At 36.0% G+C, this 23551-nt stretch overlaps 3 protein-coding genes and 1 long non-coding RNA gene across 4 annotated transcripts in view; 3 read left to right on the forward strand and 1 right to left on the reverse strand.

Annotated features, from left to right (window-relative positions):
• Window positions 1-23551, reverse strand: part of LOC149616056 (uncharacterized) — a 204769-nt gene that overhangs the window by 163996 nt on the left and 17222 nt on the right. The gene's annotated exons all lie outside the window — the stretch shown is intronic.
• LOC149616063 (uncharacterized) lies at window positions 3533-7196 on the forward strand. Its single transcript, XM_089856700.1, has 4 exons — window positions 3533-3981; window positions 5867-6088; window positions 6679-6778; window positions 6909-7196. Exons 1-4 carry the CDS (start codon window positions 3915-3917, stop codon window positions 7048-7050), a joined length of 531 nt encoding a protein of 176 aa, XP_089712826.1. The 5' UTR covers window positions 3533-3914; the 3' UTR covers window positions 7051-7196.
• Window positions 11777-14203, forward strand: LOC149616064 (uncharacterized). Its single transcript, XM_089857543.1, has 4 exons — window positions 11777-11964; window positions 12867-13049; window positions 13706-13805; window positions 13948-14203. The coding sequence occupies exons 1-4, from the start codon at window positions 11898-11900 to the stop codon at window positions 14087-14089; spliced, it is 492 nt and encodes a 163-aa protein (XP_089713669.1). The 5' UTR covers window positions 11777-11897; the 3' UTR covers window positions 14090-14203.
• LOC149616065 (uncharacterized) lies at window positions 20528-22048 on the forward strand. The gene is made up of 4 exons (XM_089857205.1): window positions 20528-20731; window positions 20822-20971; window positions 21568-21667; window positions 21809-22048. The coding sequence occupies exons 1-4, from the start codon at window positions 20641-20643 to the stop codon at window positions 21954-21956; spliced, it is 489 nt and encodes a 162-aa protein (XP_089713331.1). The 5' UTR covers window positions 20528-20640; the 3' UTR covers window positions 21957-22048.

Below are 23551 nucleotides of genomic sequence, written 5' to 3' on the forward strand. Positions count from 1 at the left end.
GTTCCTTTTCAATGCATAGAGGCGTGGTGGCTAGCCCCTATGCCACAGCTAACCTACAGCGCCCTATACTAACTATTAACGTTAACCTCTGCAAGTTTTGATTGAAAGCTGTCATTTGGAAACTTTTAAATTTAGAGTCAAAAGCGAATGTACAATTGGTTCACAGATAAAATTGGAAAAAAACAAAAATGGTATACCACGAGGTCGTATTAATTAGATTATTAGACATCAAATAATTATCTCTAAGAGTTTTAATCTAGTAACGTTGTTTAACAACGTCAATAATAAAATCATATTTTCAGCAAAAACATTGAAGCAAGGGAACAAAATTTATCAATATTAATTTCACTGAAATCTAAGAAAACTTTTAACATGTATAAGTTTCATATATTCTCAAAGTTTCGAAAAATCTGGGAACCACTGGTTCAAGGTTCAAGAGTGCTAGGAGTAAATAATATCTACAAAAAAATTCAGCTTTTTCCTTAAATACAACCGATTAATTAAAACCAGGCATTAAAAGATTAAATAGAGACAGTACAAACACTCGTAATATTTTATTTTTCATTTAATTATTTATTTATTTATTTATTTATTTATTTATAGGTTTATTGCGTGCACTTTGATACCAAGTGAATTAAACGCAAAGATATATTTAAAACTGAAGACAAATCAAATCTTAACGAAAAATCCTGGGTTTTCTCAATTTATTTACAAAAATTAACTACAAAAATTTCGAAGGAAAATAAGGTCGTTTAGTGCGAATCTATTTTATCAAACATTGAACTGATATTCATCTCAAGCATACCAGAGTATGGGCCCAAGGAAGTCTATAATAGTGACACACAGCCCATTATTAAAGATTTCACGTAAAATAATGTACCAAGATGGATCATTATTAAGCTCTCAAATAGGATAATTTACAGTTTAACATAATTTATATTGAAAATTCTGAGAAATATTATATTGAAAATCTTGTAAAGAATAACATAATTTATATTGAACATCTTGGAAAATATATGAGAATTTATATTGAACATCTTGGAAAATATATGAGAATTTATATTGAACATCTTGGAAAATGTATAAGAATTTATATTGAACATCTTGGAAAATGTATGAGAATTTATATTGAACATCTTGGAAAATAAATGAGAGTTTATATTGAACATCTTGGAAAATATATGAGAGTTTATATTGAACATCTTGGAAAATATATGAGAGTTTATATTGAACATCTTGGAAAATATATGAGAGTTTATATTGAACATCTTGGAAAATGTATGAGAATTTATATTGAACATCTTGGAAAATGTATGAGAGTTTATATTGAACATCTTGGAAAATGTATGAGAATTTATATTGAACATCTTGGAAAATGTATGAGAATTTATATTGAACATCTTGGAAAATGTATGAGAATTTATATTGAACATCTTGGAAAATGTATGAGAATTTATATTGAACATCTTGGAAAATGTATGAGAATTTATATTGAACATCTTGGAAAATGTATGAGAATTTATATTGAACATCTTGGAAAATGTATGAGAATTTATATTGAACATCTTGGAAAATGTATGAGAATTTATATTGAACATCTTGGAAAATGTATGAGAATTTATATTGAACATCTTGGAAAATGTATGAGAATTTATATTGAACATCTTGGAAAATGTATGAGAATTTATATTGAACATCTTGGAAAATGTATGAGAATTTATATTGAACATCTTGGAAAATGTATGAGAATTTATATTGAACAACTTGGAAAATGTATGAGAATTTATATTGAACATCTTGGAAAATGTATGAGAATTTATATTGAACATCTTGGAAAATGTATGAGAATTTATATTGAACATCTTGGAAAATGTATGAGAATTTATATTGAACATCTTGGAAAATGTATGAGAATTTATATTGAACATCTTGGAAAATGTATGAGAATTTATATTGAATATCTTGGAAAGTATTAGAGAATCTACATTGAGCTGCTTTGACCATCACAATAACAGCTAAATTTATTAATACATATTGGAAGGGATATCCACTGCAAACCTTTGTCTTGTTTGCAGGTGGCTCCCTATGCGATGGTAGTACCAGCCCCTGTATAGGATATAATAGTAAACCAGTAAAGGTAATTTTACTAAAATCTGATGACCATTTTCCAAGATGGTGGAGGATTTGAAAAATCAATAGTAGAGTAACAACCCAACAAAAACAATTCCATCCAAGATAAATCAGTCTGGGGCTCCTCGCTAATTGGTTAATTGATGACTCACTCAGTCCAGGGATATTAGATGTTTTAAGAGGGATTAGAAGGAAGACGGAAACGGTGGTAGAGTCTACCACATTTGCAGTTTTAAGTACCATTCAAGGTAAAATCAGGGATGATGGGAGGAGGATACGAAACGTCTTGAGGAACGTAAAAGATGAGAATCCATAATGCATTCGTTTTTTATCAGGGATAGATTTAATTTTGGAAGTAGGAATGGAGAACAGAGAAATCTGGGCGCGCGTCAAAGTCCCGGACCCCCTTTCCTCCTTAACGGAGGGGGGGGGGGGGTATGAAAGAAGAGGCGGGTCATTAGCGACAGAGGTAAAAAGAAATTTCGTATTTTTCGCCTTCTCCGTCAGCAACGTCATCAAAACATAGTTTAAGGGTGCCAATAAGATAATCGTTAAGTGTTGAAGGGAGGGGCTTTACACTGGGCTATGAGTCGGACTGTAGAAAATACTAACCGAGCATCATTCCTACTTCTAAAATTAAATCTACACCTGTTTTTATACATATCCATGATATAAGTAGAATTCTGGACAAGAGTACTTGATCGAATCAAATCAAAAACCGTGAAACAAAGATGTTTAAAGTTTAGCTTGAGAAATATAAAAACATAGAAGCATTTCAAAATTCATTTTCAAATTCAGCTTAACAAGTAACAATAATTTCGTTTGAAAATTCGTTTTAAAGAAATTAATTTGCTAAAATCCTAAGATGTTCCACGTTTCCCGGTCTGTAAGGTGGGAAGCACAAAACGCCAAAGAAACAATTTGTACAAAACGACTTTTATTTTTTATTGAATTGTATAGATAAAATATGTATTACTTAAAGTATAGTAAGTAAATTGAAATTTGGCTCATCACATACCACAGCTATAATTATTTTTTCCGTTATTCAAGTACAAAAACAATAGTATAAAACTTTCGTTTTTAAAAATAAACGAATGTTACTTATTTCTCAATTTAAAAATCAGAGAATATTTAAATAAAAACTGACTTTATTAACTAATAATTAAAAACTAAGTAATGTATAGAGTTGTTCCTTCAGTAAACAATAACTAAAATTGTCATTGAAACCACACTTTTAATTCCACTAAAGGTTTCGAACGCCTTAAAGCTCTGCTCTTTTATCCCGTTAGATGAATGTGTATACCGCTTAGTAACTGTTAAAAATTGTAAACTAAGAGCTCCAAGAGAGAACCTTCGCTGAAACAAACGAATGTAAACTGAACGGTATATTTTCACAGAACGGTTTGAAAAATAATATTTCATAAAGCACAATTTTTTTCTAATCATAACAGTAGGTCAGAATCCAACGATAATTTTTGATATATTAAATAGGAAAACCAATCTGCTAGTACGCGTAGACACTTCCCCCTTTCATGAAGCTATCCAACAACCCTGATAATTATTAAATTGCAATTTCAAAACTTCACTGACGTTTAGATAAATGACAAAAAATTGGGTTGAAAAGCAATTTTCTCGTCGAAACCGACGAATTGTGAACGATAATTCTTCATGTTATGAGGATATTGGATGGTATAAAAGGTTTAGAATGGTTCAGTTAGAGCATCAGTTCACCATTTGGATTATATTGGACTAAACCACCTCGTAACTTCTAAGTTGCTTTAGTTATGAATTCCTTCAATATGAGATACAGTTTGTGCTTGGTGTTAGTTTTTGCAATGGTGCAAGTTGATGGTAAGCATTTTCTAACTTTTAGTTTTACAACGGCGGCTTTACGAAGTACTTAGCACTTAGGCCACGATCGTAGCAAGGGGTTGCCGGGTTTGATCCCGGACTGTGGCACTTGGTGCTAATGATTGAATATCGTAGAGTTTGCAAGTTGGCATCTCACCTGTTAAGGGAGTTTTCTAGAATAATTCGATCCGGTATTCGATAAGCCCATTTTCACTATTCGATACGAATATCGAATTCCGAACTGATTATTGGGTTAAAGTTCGACTACCATAAATTTAGGGCCTCGCCGTCTTGGCACTGCAGCTCTCTTTACAGAGGTGTTACAGAGTAGAGAGAGACCCACCTTATTTTAAAAAATATCATCCCAATATTATTCATCTCTTATCAAAATTTTCCATCAAGTGTCTAGGAAAATTTAAAGAAATACTCGACGACCAATGAGGAGAGGTATTTTGAAACATAGGAGCTTCTAAATGTTTTTCTCCTTAGTTGGTATTAACTATTCGCGAATACTAGGCTTGACTATTCGCTATTAATAGGGTGGTAAAAATTTTACCAAGGCCTAACTATTCTGCGTATTCGATTTGGAATAAACAATTCGATTCGGAATTTGATAAGGAACATTTTTGGTATTCGATAACCGATTCGATACCCAAAAAGTGGTATTCGCACCCTAGAAGTATCCAAGTTTTAAAGACACTGTTGAAGAATAAATATTTTATAGAATTCTGTATAAATCTTAGCTATAAATCACTTAAAATATAATTTCTTGGCACAGATTTATGGTGGAATTCATAAACGTCGGACGCAACGCAATTTAGTACATTCGAAGGCAGTGTGTCGTGCGCAAACATCCTGCGGTTTGCGTACGACACCCTGCCTTCGCCTGAACTCGCTCTTTCAATAAATTTCTCTCTTCGTGGTCCCCCCCCCCCCGACACGAGAGAAGAGGGGAAACTTTGATATAAAATTTCTGGCATAGCGCACCCGACCACGCGCTTCACGAGGCAAGCTGCTCGCGCCACCGTCGGTTAAAAAATCGGTCGCGCCATGCCAAAAATTCTGTTTTTAACGGGTTCTTCTGTGGGAAACCGATGAAAACTTATATTTTTATTTGAAAATGTGTAGCTATTGCATTCGGGAATGCGACAGGTATTTCCCCTAACACGGTTGCACTGCTTGAGTCCGTGCTTGAAGTAAACATATTTCAAGTTTTTCTTCAATATCTCACTCCAGAATGAGTAGCAGACGACGCGTTCTTCAAAAGCACAAAGATAAATATGTTGTCTATTCTGCCGCGAAGCTGCATCTCCTGTCGTCGCGTTAGATTATTACTCCTACTTGAAACTTTGATAGAAAATTTATTGAAGCTTGAAGGAGAGAGTAATGGAGTGGAAACCCCCATACCTTAAGCGTTGCCTTTGTACCCCCACCTACGGCACCATAGTCCTCCCATCATGCCCAGCGGTTAGGTAGGGTCGTGCCGGACGAAATTGTAAAGGACGCTCCCTCTATCTCAAAAATAGAAGCTAGTTCTCATTCAAATAAAATGGCGCTACGCGGCAGCACTTAGCAATCGCCTACGGAAGGGTAGGGGCGTGCGCGAGGTACACTGGGAGAGATATGGTGCCGCAGGTCGCCCATCATCATTTCCAATCCATCTGACTCCCTTATCCCTGATTGAAGGAGGCCGGGCTATCTGGCGGACAAAAACCCGTCTGCTTTTGTCCTCCAGATAGCCCGGCTTCCTGGTGTAAATGGTATGAATCCTCCATGTGTGAAAACTATCTATTGCGTTGCGTCCGACGTTTATGAACTCAACCTTTTTTCAACAAAACTCAAGAAGGGAAATTACATTTTATATTTTATATCTCTTCTCTTTCAGCCACTCATCGCCGTAAACTAATTAAAAGAAGTCCGGGAGGATACGACACTCCAGCCACGACTCCAATGCCGCCAACGCCCCCAATGCCCTCTCCTCCAATGCCACCAATGCCCACTCCTCCAATGCCACCAATGCCCACTCCTCCAATGCCACCAATGCCCACTCCTCCAATGCCACCAATGCCCTCTCCTCCAATGCCACCAATGCCCTCTCCTCCAATAGGTAAGACGATATCAACTATACAGCTTATCATAGAGAATAGATAATCTTTCTGATAGTCAAATTAAAACAACCACTAACAAAATAAACCATACTGGCATTTATTAGCTACTTTTCAAAATTTTAATTTTAATTCATAAACATTAATATACCAACACTTAACACCACAGATAAAAGTTTAATAGCCAAATATCATTATCAACTTTAAGACATTGTTACTTTATTAATATTCAAATCAAAAAGGGTCAAAATTCCTAAGCACTGGCCCAAACTTTTTATTTGAACCATAAGTATGATACTACCTATACTTCGTAATGCTAGAAACTTACTGAGAGCTACTTCGAGAACGACGCGAGAATTGACTACACGCGGATATGTAGTCCACGTTCCTATTTAGCCTGTACTAAGCCTTTAACAGCGAGTCGATAAGTCACTTCATTGACCAGTAAAAACTTATGGAACATGGACTTATGATAATGTCATAATAAATAGGAAAGATTATAAATACTGTATATTTCTGCATTTTAAATATCTCTTGTTCACTTTCACTTAATTGTTAAAATATACCATATTTATTTTCGTTTTTCCTTCAGATTGCACGTGTCCCAACCAATACCTAATCCCTTCACTTAATAGCCTTATCGGAAATCTGAATCCAGCTTTAGGAAATCTCATCTTTCAATTGTTGGGAGAGTAAGTAAATTTTACACAATAATTCAAATAACATCCTCGAAATTAAAACTGGTATAGTTTCAAAAATCAGAAGGGGTAAACATTTCACTGTATATATTTCTAATCTCATGTTGTTTATTGTTTTTCCCAGTAACCCTGTTACCAACGCTCTTAACCAACTTCTCATACAATTATTGTTCCAAGCGACTGGATGCATGGCTGAGGCGGCGATGGGCATGGGTGCAAAGGGTGCACTTGGTGGACTTTTAGGTCCCGTTTTGGGAGCAAAATAACGTAACCCATTCCATTATAATTGTTGGCCTTCACGATTTAAATTTTTGTTCTGATCAAGTATAAATATACTGCATTATTTTCGAAAATAAATGATTACGTTCTGCATTAAAAATGGAGTTTAACTTATTTATTTACGGCGGGAAGGTAAAACAAGTTGGGAAAACCAAAATATTACCTCCCCGAGTCAAGACGACTACTTACAAACTTATTTACCCAGATATGGAAATGTTTCTTAAGTTAAAATTTATGAAATATTAAAGCAGTATACAAAGCATAGCAAATATACTGTAAATCAGACGACATTTTACATCCAATAATGATATACTTGTACACATTAAAATTATCCGATGGGGGAGAAACGGGAAATGAAGAGATAAAACTTTGGAGGGATACTACCTTTACGTGTTTGTAAAGGCCCAATTTTCTACTCCTCAACTGTATGCCCTCTATGTTCAAAGCCATATTCACAACAGGGTTGCCATATAAACACTATCCTATCGTTTCACCTCAACGATTTTCTTAGTTTGTCAATATGTTTGTTAACGTTACCTAACACCAAAGCTTATTTGTGGCTACACACACTGAAAGTAAATGCGTACCATAAAAAGCATGAAAACACGAAGCTATTATCCGATTACGATCAGACCTTTCACTGGTCTGGGCTGCGTTCAGCAGAGCTCACCAAAAAAGACAGCGGATTTTGGAAATGTTTACCGGTGAGCTCTGTCGTCACAGCTTTTCTCCGGTCATCGGCGTTTTATAAATGACGCTAGCGCAATAAAGCGTGCAAGGTACCAAGGCTTAACAAAAATTGTATGATAACATATTTATAGAGATAGATAACAACTTTTATAATTAAAATTAGAAACTAGCATATCTCTCAAAATTCTCGCGTGATCAACTGGTTTCACGCCAATTAAATAGCTATAGTCCCATAGAGCTATTTGTATTAATTCATCCATGGTTTTTTCGCCAAGCTGAGAACTACACGTTTTACGTCACGTTATCCAAAAAGCCGACTATTTTCTTTGAAGACCGCGCTAGCTCAGCGCTAAGCACCGTGACGTCAAAATTCAAAAACAAAATCCCGTTATGTAGGACACTGCTAACAGCGCTGGGCTCTGCTAAACGCGGCCCAGATTTCCACCATGATTATAATATCTAAGCCTAAAGTGTACTTAACTTTCGGCTCACTCTGAACCGTTTATGTCTCTGCATTACAGAAACGAAATCCAAACCCAAGCGTTTACTTTTTGGCCTATTGACAAATAAAAGTTCATTTGACCAACATAGTAGCGTAGTGCTTGTGTTCACTTTAGAAAGGATTATGCTATAAACAGATGTAGTATAGCTTAGGTAATATATAAACATCCATTTTAAATAATAATATTTAAAAAAACTTTTTGGAATATCAAAATGAAATAGAGCTTTAAAGCTACAAAAGTACTAAATGCATCATAATTACGAAAAATATTTCCACATATTCACTTTATATTAAGGATAAAGGGAATATTATGGTTCTGTAGGATTCCTTTACACATCAAAACAAAACGAACTTCTAACGCAGCGCACTACTGTAACAACGGACGGACACACACAGACAAAAACATAGACTGATTTTTAACTCTTTCCGTATTAATTTTGAATTGAGAAACAAGATTATCTTAAATATTAAAATGAATATAATTAATATTTAATATTTTCTTCGTTAGTTATTCGCCTTATTGAACGTTACATCGTTTTAAAAAAGAACAATTAAACATTCTTGAGAGACTTGACTAATATTGGCGTTTGAAATGAAGCATACGCCGGTTGCTTCGCCTTATTCAAGTAGGTAGTATATAAGGGTGTCGAACTACAGTTGAAAGCAAGAACAACCGCAATTGCGAAAACCTATCGTGGACAACCCACCCTAGGGAGGCTAGACGTTTCTCGTAACCCTAGCTGATCGCCGCGAATGTCTTAAACCAAACGATGACGGTGGAGTAGAAGCCAGGTGTGCAGACTGGTGTCCATGTGGGATGGACAAAAACAAAGACCAGAAGATGGTGGTGTAGAAGCCAGGTGTACAGACTGGTGTCCATGTGGTATGGACAAAAACAAAGACCAGAAGATGGTGGTGTTAGAAGCCAGTGTGAACAGACTGGTGTCCATGTGGGATGGACAATGACCAGAAGATGGTGGTGTTAGAAGCCAGTGTGTACAGACTGGTGTCCATGTGGGATGGACGAAGCCCATAAGATGGTGGTGATTAGAAGCCAGTAAGTACAGACTGGTGTCCGTGTGGGATGGACAAAGACCAGAAGATGGTAGTGTGAGAACTCAAATAGAGGAGCCATTTCCGTGACTGTGAAAGCAGTTCGGAAATGGCGAACACGTTTGCTCCGATTTGGAAACTGCGAACGCGGTCACGTGGGTGTAACAACAGACACACACACAGACACACAGACACACAGACAGACACACAGACAGACACACAGACACACACGATCGTTACAGAACCTCTCCGTGACATACGTCACTCGGAGAGGTAAAAAGTATTTGAAATAGGTCATAGGCACGTGACCGAGCGAGCGTGAAAGGCGCGGTTCAAAGAAGCATAGTTCGTTTTATTTCCAAAAATTAAAACCCACTTCGGGAAATTGGCACTGCAATCTCACGAAAAAAAAAATAAATATTACAAGGCGTCCAGTCAAACTCCATATAGAGTCTTTGTATCTTAACGTCATGTGGTGCCTGTGACGTATTGCAATTTTATTTCTATTTTAAAAACGCTGCGTTGTAGCACGTGTCGTTAGATTTGAAAGCTGTGTTTGGAGATTTGCAGATAAAAACTTTAAAATTGCGACTCAAAAGCGTATGTATAATTGATTCACAAACAAAAATTCGCAAGAAGCAAAATGGTATACCACGTGGTCGTCTTAATTAGATTACTAGACAACCAATAATTATTGTTGTATTGGATCAAGAAAACAAATCGAAAATCGTGTAAGAAAGACCTTTTTTAGAGTTTAACTCGAGAAAAAAATAATCAACACAAACTTTTCAAAATTCATTTTCAAATTCGGCTTAACACGTAACAATAATTGCAAGTTCGTTTGAAAATTTGATTTTAAGAAATTAATTTGCTAAAATTCTAAGATGGTTCATGTTTTGCGGTCTGTAAGGTGGGAACAAGGAGTGATATCTACTTTATTAGGGAGAAGGTATAAGAAGCCTAAGTATTCGCGCGAGCATATTCCCGGTCCACCTTCCAAAATACAAGGGGGGACGTAAAAGGAGGCCGGGCTATTTCACTGCCTCTCCTCAGTCGGAAAATAGGTAATTTTCGTCAATCGCGTCGGGCTGACGTGAGTTATCAAGAACCAATGAGATGCTGGTTGTAATTTAGAGGCGGGGATTAACTACGGACACGTCTACGTTTGGACTGGAGATAAACCTGGAAATGTTGCGAATTTGTACCTCCTCCCTAATAAACTAGATATCACTTCTTGGCGGGAAGCACAAAATTCCAAAGAAACATTTCGTATACAACGACATTTTTATTTTTTATTGAATTTTATAAATGAAATATACATTACTTAAATTATAGTAAGTAAATTGAAATATGGGCCATCGTATACCACAGGTATAATTAGGGAACATTAGCTTAATTATATTGATGAAAAAACTCAGCTTACTGACAAAACCGACAAAACAATAAATGCCAATTTAATGAAGAATGATTGCACCCAAAATAGGCCTGTTAATTGGTGTTATACCCTTAACCATAAATAAATAATCTACCATTAAGTTTATATATCTATGGTGGGTCCATAGAGGACTAGCCATCATATAATCGGTAATTTTCTCCCCTAAATGTCTATACAAGGTCATGATAACTTGAAAAAAATATGGTAAAAAAATGTGCTCGCCTTTTGCCCTTTTTTTCGAAACGTAAAAACATCTGTAGCGAATAAGGAGGCAAGTACTACGTGATTTGGGCAATAAACTTAGGTTGGGTATAGGGGGAGATAATTCACATGATTAAAATAGTTAGGCCTACCTTGCACTAAAAAATTCACCCAAGAGAGCCAAGTCTCCCAAAATATACTTCTCTTAACCACAAAAGGCGCTACCAAGGAAATAAAAATCTCTCTTGTATTTTGGCACCCGTTCACGTAATGAAACAATATTATATTACTTTTTTAATTAAAATCGAACGATAGATACTAAATTCTCAATTTTAAAATCAAAACATATTTAATTAAAAACTGAGGAATAAATTGCGTTAACGGAAATTTTGACTGAAACCATACTTTTTTTTCCATTAAAGATTTCAAAAACCTTAAAGTCGTTTTATCCTGTTAGATGAAAGTGCATAATACGTAGTAACCATTAAACATTGTAAAGCTAAGAGCTCGAGGAGAGAACCTTCGCTGAAACGAACTCAATGTAAACTGAACGGTAAATTTTCACAGCACGTTTTGAAAAATAATATTTCATAACCCATTAATTTTTCGAACCATGACAGTAGGTCAGAATCCAACGATAATTTTTGAAATATTAAACACGAATACCAATCTGCTAGTACGCGTAGCCACTTCCCCCTTTCATGAAGCTATCCAACAACGCTGAAAAATATGAAATTGCAATTTCAAAACTTCACTGACGTTTAGATAAATGACAATAAATTGGGTCGATAAGCAATTTTCTAGTCGAAACCGACGTGTTGTGAGCGATAACTCTTCATGTTATGAGGACATTGGATAGTATAAAAGGTGTGGTATGGTTGGGTTAGAGCACCAGTTCACCATTTGGATTATATTGGACTAGACCACCTAGTAACTTTAAAGTCGCTTTAGCTATGAATTCCTTCACTATGAAATACAGTTTGTGCTTGGTGTTCGTTTTTGCAATTATGCACGTTGATGGTAAGCATTTTCTAACTTTTAGTTTGACTCTCGTTTCATTACGGTGGCTTTACGAAGTACTTAGCACTTTGGCCACGATCGTAGCAAGGGGTTGCCGGGTTTGATCTTGGTGCTAAAGATTGAATATCGTAGTGTTTGCAAGTTCACATCCCATTTTCACTATTTGATACGAATGTCGAATACCGAACTGATTATTCGCTTAAACTTCGACTACCATAAATTTAGGGCCTTGCCGTCTTGGCACTGCAGCTCTCTCTACAGATGCGCTACAAGAGTAGTGAGAGACTCACCTTATTTAAAAAATTATCACCCCAATATTATTCATCTCTTATCAAAAACTTCCATCAAGTGTCTAGGAAAATTTAAAGAAATGCTCGGCGACCAATGAGGAGAGGTATTTTGAAACATAGGAGCTTCTAAATGCTTTTCTCCTTACTTGGTATTAACTATTCGCGAATATGAGGTTTAACTATTCGCTATTAATAGAGTAGTAAAAATTTTACCAAGGCCTAACTATTCTGCGTATTCGATTTGGAATAAACAATTCGATTCGGTATTTGATAAGAAACATTTTTAGTATTCGATAACCGATTCGATACCCAAAAAGTGGTGTTCGCACCCTAAAAGTATCCAAGTTTTAAGGACACTGTTGAAGAATAAATATTTTATAGAATTCTGTATAAATCTTAGCTATAAATCACTTAAAATATAATTTCTTGGTACAGATTTATGGTGGAATTCATAAACGTCAGACGCAACGCAATTTAGTACATTCGAAGGCAAAACACCCTGCCTTCTCCTGTACTAAATTGCATTGCGTCCAACGTTTATGAATTCCACCTCTATTCAAAAAAACTCAAGAAGGGAAATTAAATTTATAATTTATATCTCTTCTCTTTTAGCCACTCATCGCCGTAAACTAATTAAAAGAAGTCCGGGAGGATACGACTCTCCAGCCACGACTCCAATGACGCCAACACCCCCTCCAATGACGCCAACACCCCCTCCAATGACGCCAACACCCCCTCCAATGACGCCAACGTCATCTCCAATGCCCCCAACGTCATCTCCAATGCCCCCAATAGGTAAGACAATATCAACTACAGTTTATCATAGAGAATAGCTAATCTTTCTGATAGTAAAATTTACACGACTGGCATTTATTAGATATCTTTCAAAAACTTAATTTTAATTCATAAACATTAATATACCTACACTAAACACCACAGATAAAAGTTTAATAGCTAAATATCATTATTAACTTTATGGTATTTTTAATTCAAATGAAAATTCAAATCAAAAGAGTGTGAAAATTCCGAAGAACTGGCCCAAACTTTTTATTTGAACCATAAGATATGTTCCATAAGTTTGACATTACCTATACGTCGTAATGCTAGAAATTTCTGATACGAGAACGACGCGATAATGCTAGAAATTTCTGATGGCTTGTTCGAGAACGACGCGAGAATTGACTACACGAGGATTTTAGTCCATGTTCCTATTTAGCCTGTACTAAGCCTTTGACAACGCGTCGCGTTACGATAATCTACGACGTTCTACCTAAGTCACTTCATAACAAGCTCTCATTGACCAGTAAAAACTTATGGAACATGGACTTATGATAATGTGAAAATAAACAGGAAAGATTATAAATACTGTATATTTCTTTATTTTAAATATCTCTTGTTCACTTTCAATTAATTGTTCAAATATGCCATATTTATTTTCGTTTTTCCAACAGATTGCATGTGTCCCAACCAATACCTAATCCCTTCACTTAATAGCCTTCTCGGAAATCTGAATCCAGCTTTAGGAAAACTCATCTTTGCATTGTTGGGAGAGTAAGTAAATTTTACATAATAATTCAAAAAACATCCTCGAAATTAAAACATATATAGTTTATAAGAATTCATCAAAAATCAGAAGGGGTAAACATTTCACTGTATATATTTCTAATCTCATGTTGTTAATTGTTTTTCTCAGCAACGCTCTTGCCAACGCTCTTAACCAACTTCTCGCACAAGCATTGTTCCGAGCGACTGGATGCAGAGCTAAGGTGGCGATGGGCATGGGTGAAACCGGTGCAGCTGGTGGAGCTTTAGGTCCCTTATTAGGAGCAAAATAACGTAATCCATTCCATTATAATTGTTGGCCTTCGCGATTTAAATTTTTGTTCTGATCAAGTATAAATATACTGCATTATTTTCGAAAATAAATGATTACGTTCTGCATTAAAAAATGGAGCTTAACTTATTTACTTAAAGGGTCAGTAAAGTAAGCATCGGCGGGAAGGTAAAAAAGTATTTGAAATAGGTCATAGGCACGTGACTGAGCGTGAAAGGCGCGGTTCAAAGAAGCATAGTTCGTTTTATTTCCAAAATTGAAACCCACTTCGCTGCAATCTCGCGAGAAAATAAATATTACTAGGTATCCAGTCAAACTCCATAGAGTCTTTGTATCTTAACGTCTTGTGATGCCTGTGAGGTATTGCAATTTTTTTTGGCAAAAAGCAAAATTGTATACCACGTGGTCGTCTTAATTAGATTACTAGACAACCAATAATTATTGTTGTATTAGATAAAGAAAACAAATCGAAATCCGTATAAGAAAGACCTTTAGATTTTAGCTCGAGAAAAAAAAACCACAACACTGAAGCTTTTCAAAATTAATTTTCAATTCGGCTTAACACGTAACAATAAATGCAAGTTGGTTTGGAAATTCGATTTTAAGAACTAATTTGCTAAAATTCTAAAACGATTCACGTTTTTTCGGTCTTTAAGGTAGGAAGCACAAAATTGCAAAGAATTATTTCGTAAACAACGACTTTTTTATTTATTATTTTTATTTTACAAATAAAATATAAATTACTTAAATTATGGTAAATAAATTAAAATATGGCCCATCACATACCACAGGAACAATTACGGATCATAAGTTTTATTCATTGGCGGAAAACTCTCAGCTTACTGACAAAACCGACATTACATTAAATGGCAATTTAATGAAGAATGATTGCAACCAAAATAGGCCTGCTAATTGGTGTTATACCCTTAACCATAAATAAATAATCTACCATTAAGTTTATATGTCTAAGGTGGGTCCATAGAGAACTAGTCTGTCCCCCTGCATCATATAATCGGTAATTTTCTCCGCCAAAATGTCTATATTCACTTGAAAAAATATGGTAAAAAATGTGCTCGCCTTTTTCCCTTTTTTTCGAAACGTAAAAACATCTGTAGCGGATAAGGTAGCAAGTACTACGTGATTTGGGCAATGAACTTAGGTTGGGGATAGGAGGAGAAAAATCACACGATTAAAATAGTTAGGCCTACCTTGCACTAAAAAAATTCACCCAAGAGAGCCAGGTCTACCCAAATATAATTCTCTTAACCACAAAAGGCGCTACCAAGGAAATAAAAATCTCTTGTAATTTAGCACCCGTTCTCTCTTAGACGCTGTCGTAGAGGAAGAGGGTAGGAGACGTACCAATGATGGAAACTTAAAAAGGGTTACTCGCTTATGTATTAATGGATAACGAATATTTTTCTATTATTCACGTAATGAAACAATATTAACAACACTTTTTTAATTAAAATCAAACGATAGATACTAAATTCTCAATTTCGAAACATACTTAATTGAAAACTGAGGAATAAATTGCATTGTTCTTTCAGTAAAATATAATTAAAATTTTGACTGAAACCAAAACTTTTAATTCCATTAAAGGTTTCGAACACCTTAAAGCTGTGTTATCCTTTTAGATGAAAATGTATATCGGTAGTAACTATTAAACATAGTAAAACTAAGAGCTCGAGGAGAGAACCTTCGCTGTAACGAACGCAATGTAAACTGAACCGCAAATTTTCACCGAACGGTTTGAAAAATAATATTTCATATGCCATAAATTTTTCGAATCATAACAGTAGGTCAGAAATGAACGATATTTTTCGACCTATTTAATACGAATACCAGTCTGCGTGTAAGCATAAACACTTCCCCCTTTCATGCAACTATTCAACAACCCAATTATAATTTCAATACCCAACTGACGTTTAGATAAATGACAATAAATTGGGTCGATGAGCAATTTTCTAGACGAAACCGACGTGTTGTCAGCGATAACTCTTCATGTTATGAGGACATTGGATAGTATAAAAGGTGTGGTATGGTTGGGTTAGAGCACCAGTTCACCATTTGGATTATATTTGACCTAAACACCTAGTAACTTCATAGTCGCTTTAGTTATGTATTCCTTCAATATGAGATACAGTTTGTGCTTAGTGTTGGTTTTTGCAATTGTGCACCTTGATGGTAAGCATTTTCTAACTTTCAGTTTGACTACGGTAGCTTGGCGAAGAACTTAGAACTATGGCCCCGTTCGCAGCAAGGGGATCCCGGGTTTGATCCCGGGTTTGATCCCGGACTGTGGTACTTGGTGCAAAAGCTGGAATATCGTAGAGTTTGCAAGTTCACATCCCACTAGTTAAGGGTGTTTTCTATCGCGGTGTTAGTATTGGGTACTGTTGGTTAGCTGTGGCATAGGGGCTAACCACAACATCTTTATGCATTAAAATCGTGGCTTATTAAAACAAAGCCTATCCATTGGGTGTTATGGACTCGCAATAGAGCTAGTGTATAATAGGTTTTAAACCAATAAGAAACTAATTAATTTGTTATCAAATAATTACTCTGGGATTCGAACTGTGAAATAAACTCTAAGTTTTCTCGATTAAGAACTGATAGACATAAATTCAAAAAATTTGGACCAAGTCTCGTAGACTGGTAACTTTCAAACCATGTCTAACGACTTTGAATTCAGATAATGGATGTTTCGTTTGAACCCTATTTCAAGCAGACGATGCTGTGACCCCTTCCTTTGAAAAGGGTTTATAGACAGGGCCGGAAATAATAAAAATTTCTTATAGGACATGTGTCCTGTGACCCCCTGTTTGACTTGAAAATTTATAGGACATTGTCCACTGGAGTGTGCAAAAATAGTGTCGCATCATCATAGTCAAGCTATCAAAACTTGGGAAAATTTATTGGTCAAACTGTCCAGTGACCCCCTTAGTTTATGAAAAATTTATGGGACATTTTAAAATTCTATTGGACAATGTCCAGTGTCCTGTGCTTATTTCCGGCCCTGTTTATAGACCGTTTCGCTGTAAACAAGCTGCCCCAGCAGAAAGGACACTCGTGCGGGATATGTAAGATAATAAAAAAGTGAAACAATAGGGGCTAAAAAAAGCGAGCATTAGATAAAAATCCCTTTACTAGACGCCATACCTCCAGTTGTTAGAGAGTCTAATAAATATAAACAACAGAACTCGCAGCAGACAACTCCTTCTAAAGACTTAAGCTATCCACAATCCACCTGCACCATGCCTAAAGCACCGCGCGAAATTTCTTTACTAGACGCCATACATGATACCAGGCTGGGAAATAAGGATATTTTTTAAACTAGTCCTTGGGACCAGTGACCCCTCTAGTCCCCGAAATAATTAACTGGTCTCCGGACTGGTCCCAGCCTTAGTTCTCCAATAGATTTGCAATTAATGAACTGGTCCTGAGAACCAGTAACCCCCACTTTTTGAATTAAAAAACTAGTGCAAGCAATTAATAAACTGGTTTTGGACCAGAGGAAGTGTGCTATTTCCCAGCCTGCATGATACCTCCAGTTGTGAGCAGGGCCAGAAATAAGAAAAATTTCTTATAGGACATGTGTCCAGTGACCCCCTATTTTACTGGAAAATTTATAGGACATTGTGGCTGCAATGTGCCAAAATAGTGTCGCTTCTCCATAGTCAAGGTATCAAAACTTCGGAAAACTTATTGGTCAAACTGTCCAGTGACCCCCTTAGTTTTAAAAAAAGTTATGGGACATTTTAAAATTTTATTGGACAATGTCCACTGTCCTGTGCTTATTTCCGGCCCTGGTTGTGAGAGAGTCTTATAAATATAAACAGCAGAACTCGCAGCAGACAACTCCTTCTAAAGACTTAAGCTATCCACCTGCACCATGCCTAAAGCACCGCGCGCCCAGGGCCGGAAATAAGCACAGGACACTGGACATTGTCCAATAAAATATTAAAATGTCCCATAACTTTTATAAAAACTAAGGGGGTCACTGGACATTTTGACCAATAATTTTTCCAAAGTTTTGATAGCTTGACTATGAAAATGCGACACTATTTATGCACACGGCAGTGGACAATGTCCAATAAATTTTCCAGTCAAATAGGGGGGTCACTGGACACATGTCCTATAAGAAATTTTTCTTATTTCCGGCCCTGCCGCGCGCCACCTCCTTAAACTAAGGCACCATCTCGGGCTTAGGAGGAGGCGGAGTCTATTTATCCTTTTTTGTGGATTCAACTAGAGTTCGTTCTGGTGGAGTCACCAAATAAGTGTTTACTTTAAAAAATATCCAAATCGGAGTGACGGGGACAGCCATGGAAATAAGGTTTTTTTTTCAACTAGTCCTCGGGACCAGTGACCCCGACATCAACAATATTCAAACTGGTCCCTGAGACCAGTTACCCCTGTGTGATTTATTTTACTACTGGTCCCACTTCAAAATTATATATAAATATAAAATTACATGGTCCCAAATCATTCTTAATAATTTTATTTAGCCATCTTTGACTACATTATCGTACAAAAGCCAAAAGATTATCGATTTTCAACCAAAATTATCGTACGCTCCAGCGGTGTTCTGATTGACCTTGCATTTATACTAAAATCGGTACAACTTACAAGGGTCCTGAAGGAGATGGACAAATAACGTCTCCAAACGTTTCTTTCATCCTGCCTTTAGACTTAAAACATGAATAATTTCATCCTATTTCACCTTTTTCTTCCTCTAGCGAGCCTTGGGACCGTCCATAAACTACGTCACACTCTTATGGGGGGGAGGGGGTTTGTAAGTTTGTGACGGTCCGTGACGAGGGGGGAGGGAGGGGTCCTTCGATTTGTGACGTCACATTTGAAAATAATTTTATTACGAAGTCAGTAAAAGGTCGCTTGACCCTTTTGTTATAGAAGAGAAAACACAACGCTTCAAAGTCCACCGTGAGAACGACCTCTACAATAATTTAACAAAACTTTTTTTCCACCATTGCCTAAATAGTAGAAATTGTAAGAAATGATCACCTAGTCGTACGTGTAGCCAATTTAAACAGCGCATTTAAAATTAAGAGACCCGTTCTCTGCAGAACTAACTACACGTACGCATAAGGACTGTTAAATGTAGTGTCAGCTTAAACTCTCTAATGTCACTGTATATTCGCCACTAGCATTAGCGAGGAACAATCGGATCCTCCATCCGATTTAAATGGTTTCGTTTTTTTCGCATATTTTTAAAATCTGAATCCCAAGCTCGATTAGCCTAGGTTTTCAAGTGACAATGTCGAAAACTCTTAAGTGTGCCCCTTTAACTAAATATTTTGGATGGTTATAAAAAAGCACATAGTTCTAAAGCTCAATCAGTGGCAAACGATATTCATAAAAGCTAAAAGCGGAAATGAACTTTGACTTTCAAGTCGAGCAAAAAATTTCTAAGTGGAAAAGAAGAAAGAATCTCTTTTTAAATTAATCAAATTAAATGGGTAAATTAAGACAAATAATAGTCCGTTGGGGGGGGGGGTTAAAGAAATGTGACGTGGTTTTCAGGGGAGGGGTCTTAGAAAACGTGACAAAGTGTGATCAGGGGGGACGGGGGGGTCAGAAAATGCCATTTTTTGCGTGACGTAGTTTATGGACGGTCCCCTTTTGTGCCCAGATTAGTTAGATTTCCCGCTAAATTATCGTACAATTATTTTTTCTTCCTCTAGCGAGCCTTTTGTGCCCAGATTAGTTAGATTTCCCGCTAAATTATCGTACAATTATCGTACGCCGTAGCCGAATTATCGAATTTAGCCTGCTAGTACAGCGTCATAATTATAGTAACTCTTAAAATTATCGCATTGTACTATAATTATCGTACGTTTTGCAACGCTGTACTGATTACTACTAACCTGACACTACGACTAGGAGTAGAGATAATAGATAGTTTTCAGACATGGAGGATTAATACCATTTGCACCAGGAAGCCGGGCTATCTGGAGGACAAAAACCCGTCTGCTTTTGTACTCCAGATAGCCCGGCCTCCTGGTGTAAATGGTATGAATCCTCCATGAGTGAAAACTATCTATTACGAAACAAGATTAAGACTCCTTGCAATGAGAAAGGAGTCGAAATTTGGAAAAAAAAACCTTGAATTAATAAACTGGTCCCCTTTCAATATTTATCAAAGTTTAGAAATAATAAACAAGTCCCTAGGACTCGTGACCCTCGGTTTTTGAATAAAAAAACTAGTCTGAGTAATTAATAAAGTGGTTTTGGACCTGTAAACCTGTCTTATTTCCATGGCTGGACGGGGATGAAGAGCCCCGAACACGTGGTATTCCTGTCGCCATGCATTGCCAAAGCTATGCGAGAGAGACCTTGAAAAACCGGGAGCAATACTCGTGCGAGGGGGGCACGAGTAAAAATGGGATATCTTAACCAACAGAACGACTTACAGTGCAGTCGTGAAATTAAAGGCAGAGTTTTATACGCTTATTTGGTTGCTCAAAAGGGATATTTACTACAGAATTTGAATACTCATGGGTTGTTTTAAGGCCAGCTATTGATCGAATGATTTCAAATAAAAAATTGCAGTCTGGAATAGTCTACAAGTGTTCAAGTTTCAAAGGCACTGTTGGACATAAATGTTTCATAGAATTCTGTATAAAGATTAAGAATAATTCCCTAATAATAGAATTTCTTGAGCAAAAAGGAAAATTATATTTCTATTTTTAAATCTCTTCTGTTTTAGCCACTCCTCGTCGTAAACTAATGAAAAGAAGTCCGGGAGGATACGACACTCCAGCCACGACTCCAATGCCAACGCCAATGCCAACGACAACGGCCGCCCCGATGACCCCTACGATGTCTCCAATGACTCCAATGCCAATGCCCCAGTTGGGTAAGATGATATAAACGATAACTTATCTTAGTCTAGTACCTATCTTGTATTTATCTTTTATTTTTCAATATGAATTGGCAATTTTTTCCTACTTAACACCACATAAAGTTTAATATAGCTTTAAGACATTTTTACTTCAAATGCAAAAAAGTGTCAAAATTCAAAAGCACTGGCCCAAACTTTTTACTTGAACCATAAGATACGTTCCATAAGTATGACACTAAATATACTTAATGGCGAAAATTACTGATAGCTTATTCGAGAACGACGCGAGAATTGACTACACTCGGTTTTGCAGTCCATCTTCCTATTTAGTTTGTACTAAACCCTTGACAGCGTCTTACCAGGCGTCGCTTTACGATAATCTGTTAAGTTTCACCTACATCACTTCATGACAAACTCCCATTAACAAGTGACAAACGTATGGAATATGAACTTATGATAATGTGATACTTAGAATGATAGATTATAAAAACTGTATATTTCTGCATTTTAAATATCTCTTACCTACTTTCGCTTAAGTTTTATCTGGAATTAATAGTATATATAATCTTGATTGTTAAAATATGCCATAAGTATTTCCGTTTTTCCATCAGATTGCTCGTGTCCCACCGATTTCGTACTCCCGTCACTCATAACCGCTATCGCCAATCTGAATCCATCTTTAGGAGATATTCTATTTGCATTGTTGGGAGAGTAAGTAAATTTTACGCAATAATTTCCAAAACATCCACGAAAAATTGACAGGAATAGTTTACAAGTACCGTCATATATCAGAAGGGGTAAACATTTCACTGTATATATTTCTAATCTCATGTTGTTAATTGTCTTTTTCAGCAACGATCTTGTTAATGCTGTTAATGATGCTCAATTCCAGTTAATATTCCAACTTACTGGATGCAAAGTTACGCAGGCGATGGGTATGGGTCAGACCGGCACAGTTCTGACTTTAACTCAGGGATTAGGACTCCCAATAAAACTATAATAATTGGCCTTCACGAATTATATATTTTTGTTCTGACCAAGTCTCAATATACTGTATTCTTTTTGAAAATAAATGAATACGTTCAGCATTAAAATTGGAATTTAACTTATTTATTTAATGGGTCTGTAAAGAAGGCATCGACGGGAAGGTAAAACAGTATTTGAAATATGTCATAGGCACGTGACTGAGCGTGAAAGGCGTGGTTCAAAGAAGCTTAGTTAGTTTTATTTCGAATTGAAGTTTTCTACTCATTCTAGGAAAATGAAATTCACTACCAAAATTTTGATACAAAATATCTTTGTTTTATTAAACATTGAAGTCATTTTCATCACAAACCTACTAGGGCCCTTGAAAGTGTATCGTACACAACCCGATTGAGTAAGATTTCACATAAAACAATAGACTCGAGGGGAGCTCTCATATTGATAATTCACATTGAACATCTTGGAAAATATATGAGAATTTAAAATGAAAATCTATGAAAATATATTAGAATCTACGTTAAAAATAGCAAAAAAATGAATTGATAAATAGATAAATATAGAAAATATGAAATAGGAAAAATGGCATTGAATGAGGTTAGGCCTAAAGTTCTTTTTTCTTACTTTTTTTGGTTTTTTCGGTCACAAAATATAAGAATAAATATAGATAGCCCCAGTTAACAAATTTTAACGTAAATGTGGTTTTTGTTCTAAAAATATTTAATTTTAAAAACCTTTCAAGGTTTTACTTACTGACCCAAATTCTTTAATTTATGTTAAGTCTTCCACAAAATTAGGGGGAGGGGGCAGGTTGTTCTTTTGGGCGATTTTGAGTCGAAAATGTTCCATAACATTTTGTCGTCCTGGCCACTGTTGTCAATTTAAGATTGGAGTATTTCACGGATGAAAACTTTAATTTAATTAAGAAACTGAGCAGCCAATTCTAATTTAATTAAGGGATCATCCCTAAAACACTCCAATCATAACTCTAAAACAATGACCCGGACGGCAAAATATCGTAGAAATTACATTTTCGACTCAAAATCGATTGCTCAATGAACATCCCCCTATGATCAATGCAAAGAACCAAGAGTCCGGGTTTATTTTCTACACAACCTTAGAATACTTCGACCTATTTGAACACGAGCAGGTAGGTCCGTTTCCCTCCGATTCCAAGCTGCAATTGCAAACGCTAGGACTAGTTCTCGGGTCGAGCGAGCGTTTCAAATAACCCAAAAAACTACATACAGGGTCGCACTGATCATGTTCGACATAGAAACCTCAATTTTCTTATCGAAACATTTATAATATTATTTCTGACACATGATGAATGAATGAATGAAATTGAAGTTTATTGTGCATAAAAAAAGTTGGTTCACAACTCACGAGATTATACACACTTAGTAGAATATTTCAAAGTATACAATAAACAAATTATACATATTTACACAAAATTTTACAGAAATAAACGAAATTATTTAGAAGTATATGATAAATGGGAATAAAATACACGATCACCTAAATTGCTATTTGCGAACTCTTCTATACGCTTAACACTATCATAAGCAATAGTATAAAAACCGCAGTCAGAACCATGGTTAAGGCATCTTGTGT

This window comes from Phalangium opilio, unplaced genomic scaffold, assembly GCF_054372755.1.
Source record: "Phalangium opilio isolate 3A_F unplaced genomic scaffold, DU_Popi_V2 ptg000217l_1, whole genome shotgun sequence".
Lineage (NCBI taxonomy): Eukaryota > Metazoa > Arthropoda > Arachnida > Opiliones > Phalangiidae > Phalangium > Phalangium opilio.

Excerpts from the sequence above, each read along its gene's own strand:
- LOC149616064 (XM_089857543.1), top strand. The coding sequence starts at position 11,898 with ATGAATTCCTTCACTATGAAATACAGTTTGTGCTTGGTGTTCGTTTTT. Across the intron at positions 11,965-12,866 it reads TGCAATTATGCACGTTGATG|CCACTCATCGCCGTAAACTA; the intron begins GTAAGCATTTTC and ends CTTCTCTTTTAG. Across the intron at positions 13,050-13,705 it reads ATCTCCAATGCCCCCAATAG|ATTGCATGTGTCCCAACCAA; the intron begins GTAAGACAATAT and ends TTTTTCCAACAG.
- LOC149616063 (XM_089856700.1), top strand. The coding sequence starts at position 3,915 with ATGAATTCCTTCAATATGAGATACAGTTTGTGCTTGGTGTTAGTTTTT. Across the intron at positions 3,982-5,866 it reads TGCAATGGTGCAAGTTGATG|CCACTCATCGCCGTAAACTA; the intron begins GTAAGCATTTTC and ends CTTCTCTTTCAG. Across the intron at positions 6,089-6,678 it reads AATGCCCTCTCCTCCAATAG|ATTGCACGTGTCCCAACCAA; the intron begins GTAAGACGATAT and ends TTTTTCCTTCAG.
- LOC149616065 (XM_089857205.1), top strand. The coding sequence starts at position 20,641 with ATGATTTCAAATAAAAAATTGCAGTCTGGAATAGTCTACAAGTGTTCA. Across the intron at positions 20,972-21,567 it reads AATGCCAATGCCCCAGTTGG|ATTGCTCGTGTCCCACCGAT; the intron begins GTAAGATGATAT and ends TTTTTCCATCAG. Across the intron at positions 21,668-21,808 it reads CTATTTGCATTGTTGGGAGA|CAACGATCTTGTTAATGCTG; the intron begins GTAAGTAAATTT and ends TGTCTTTTTCAG.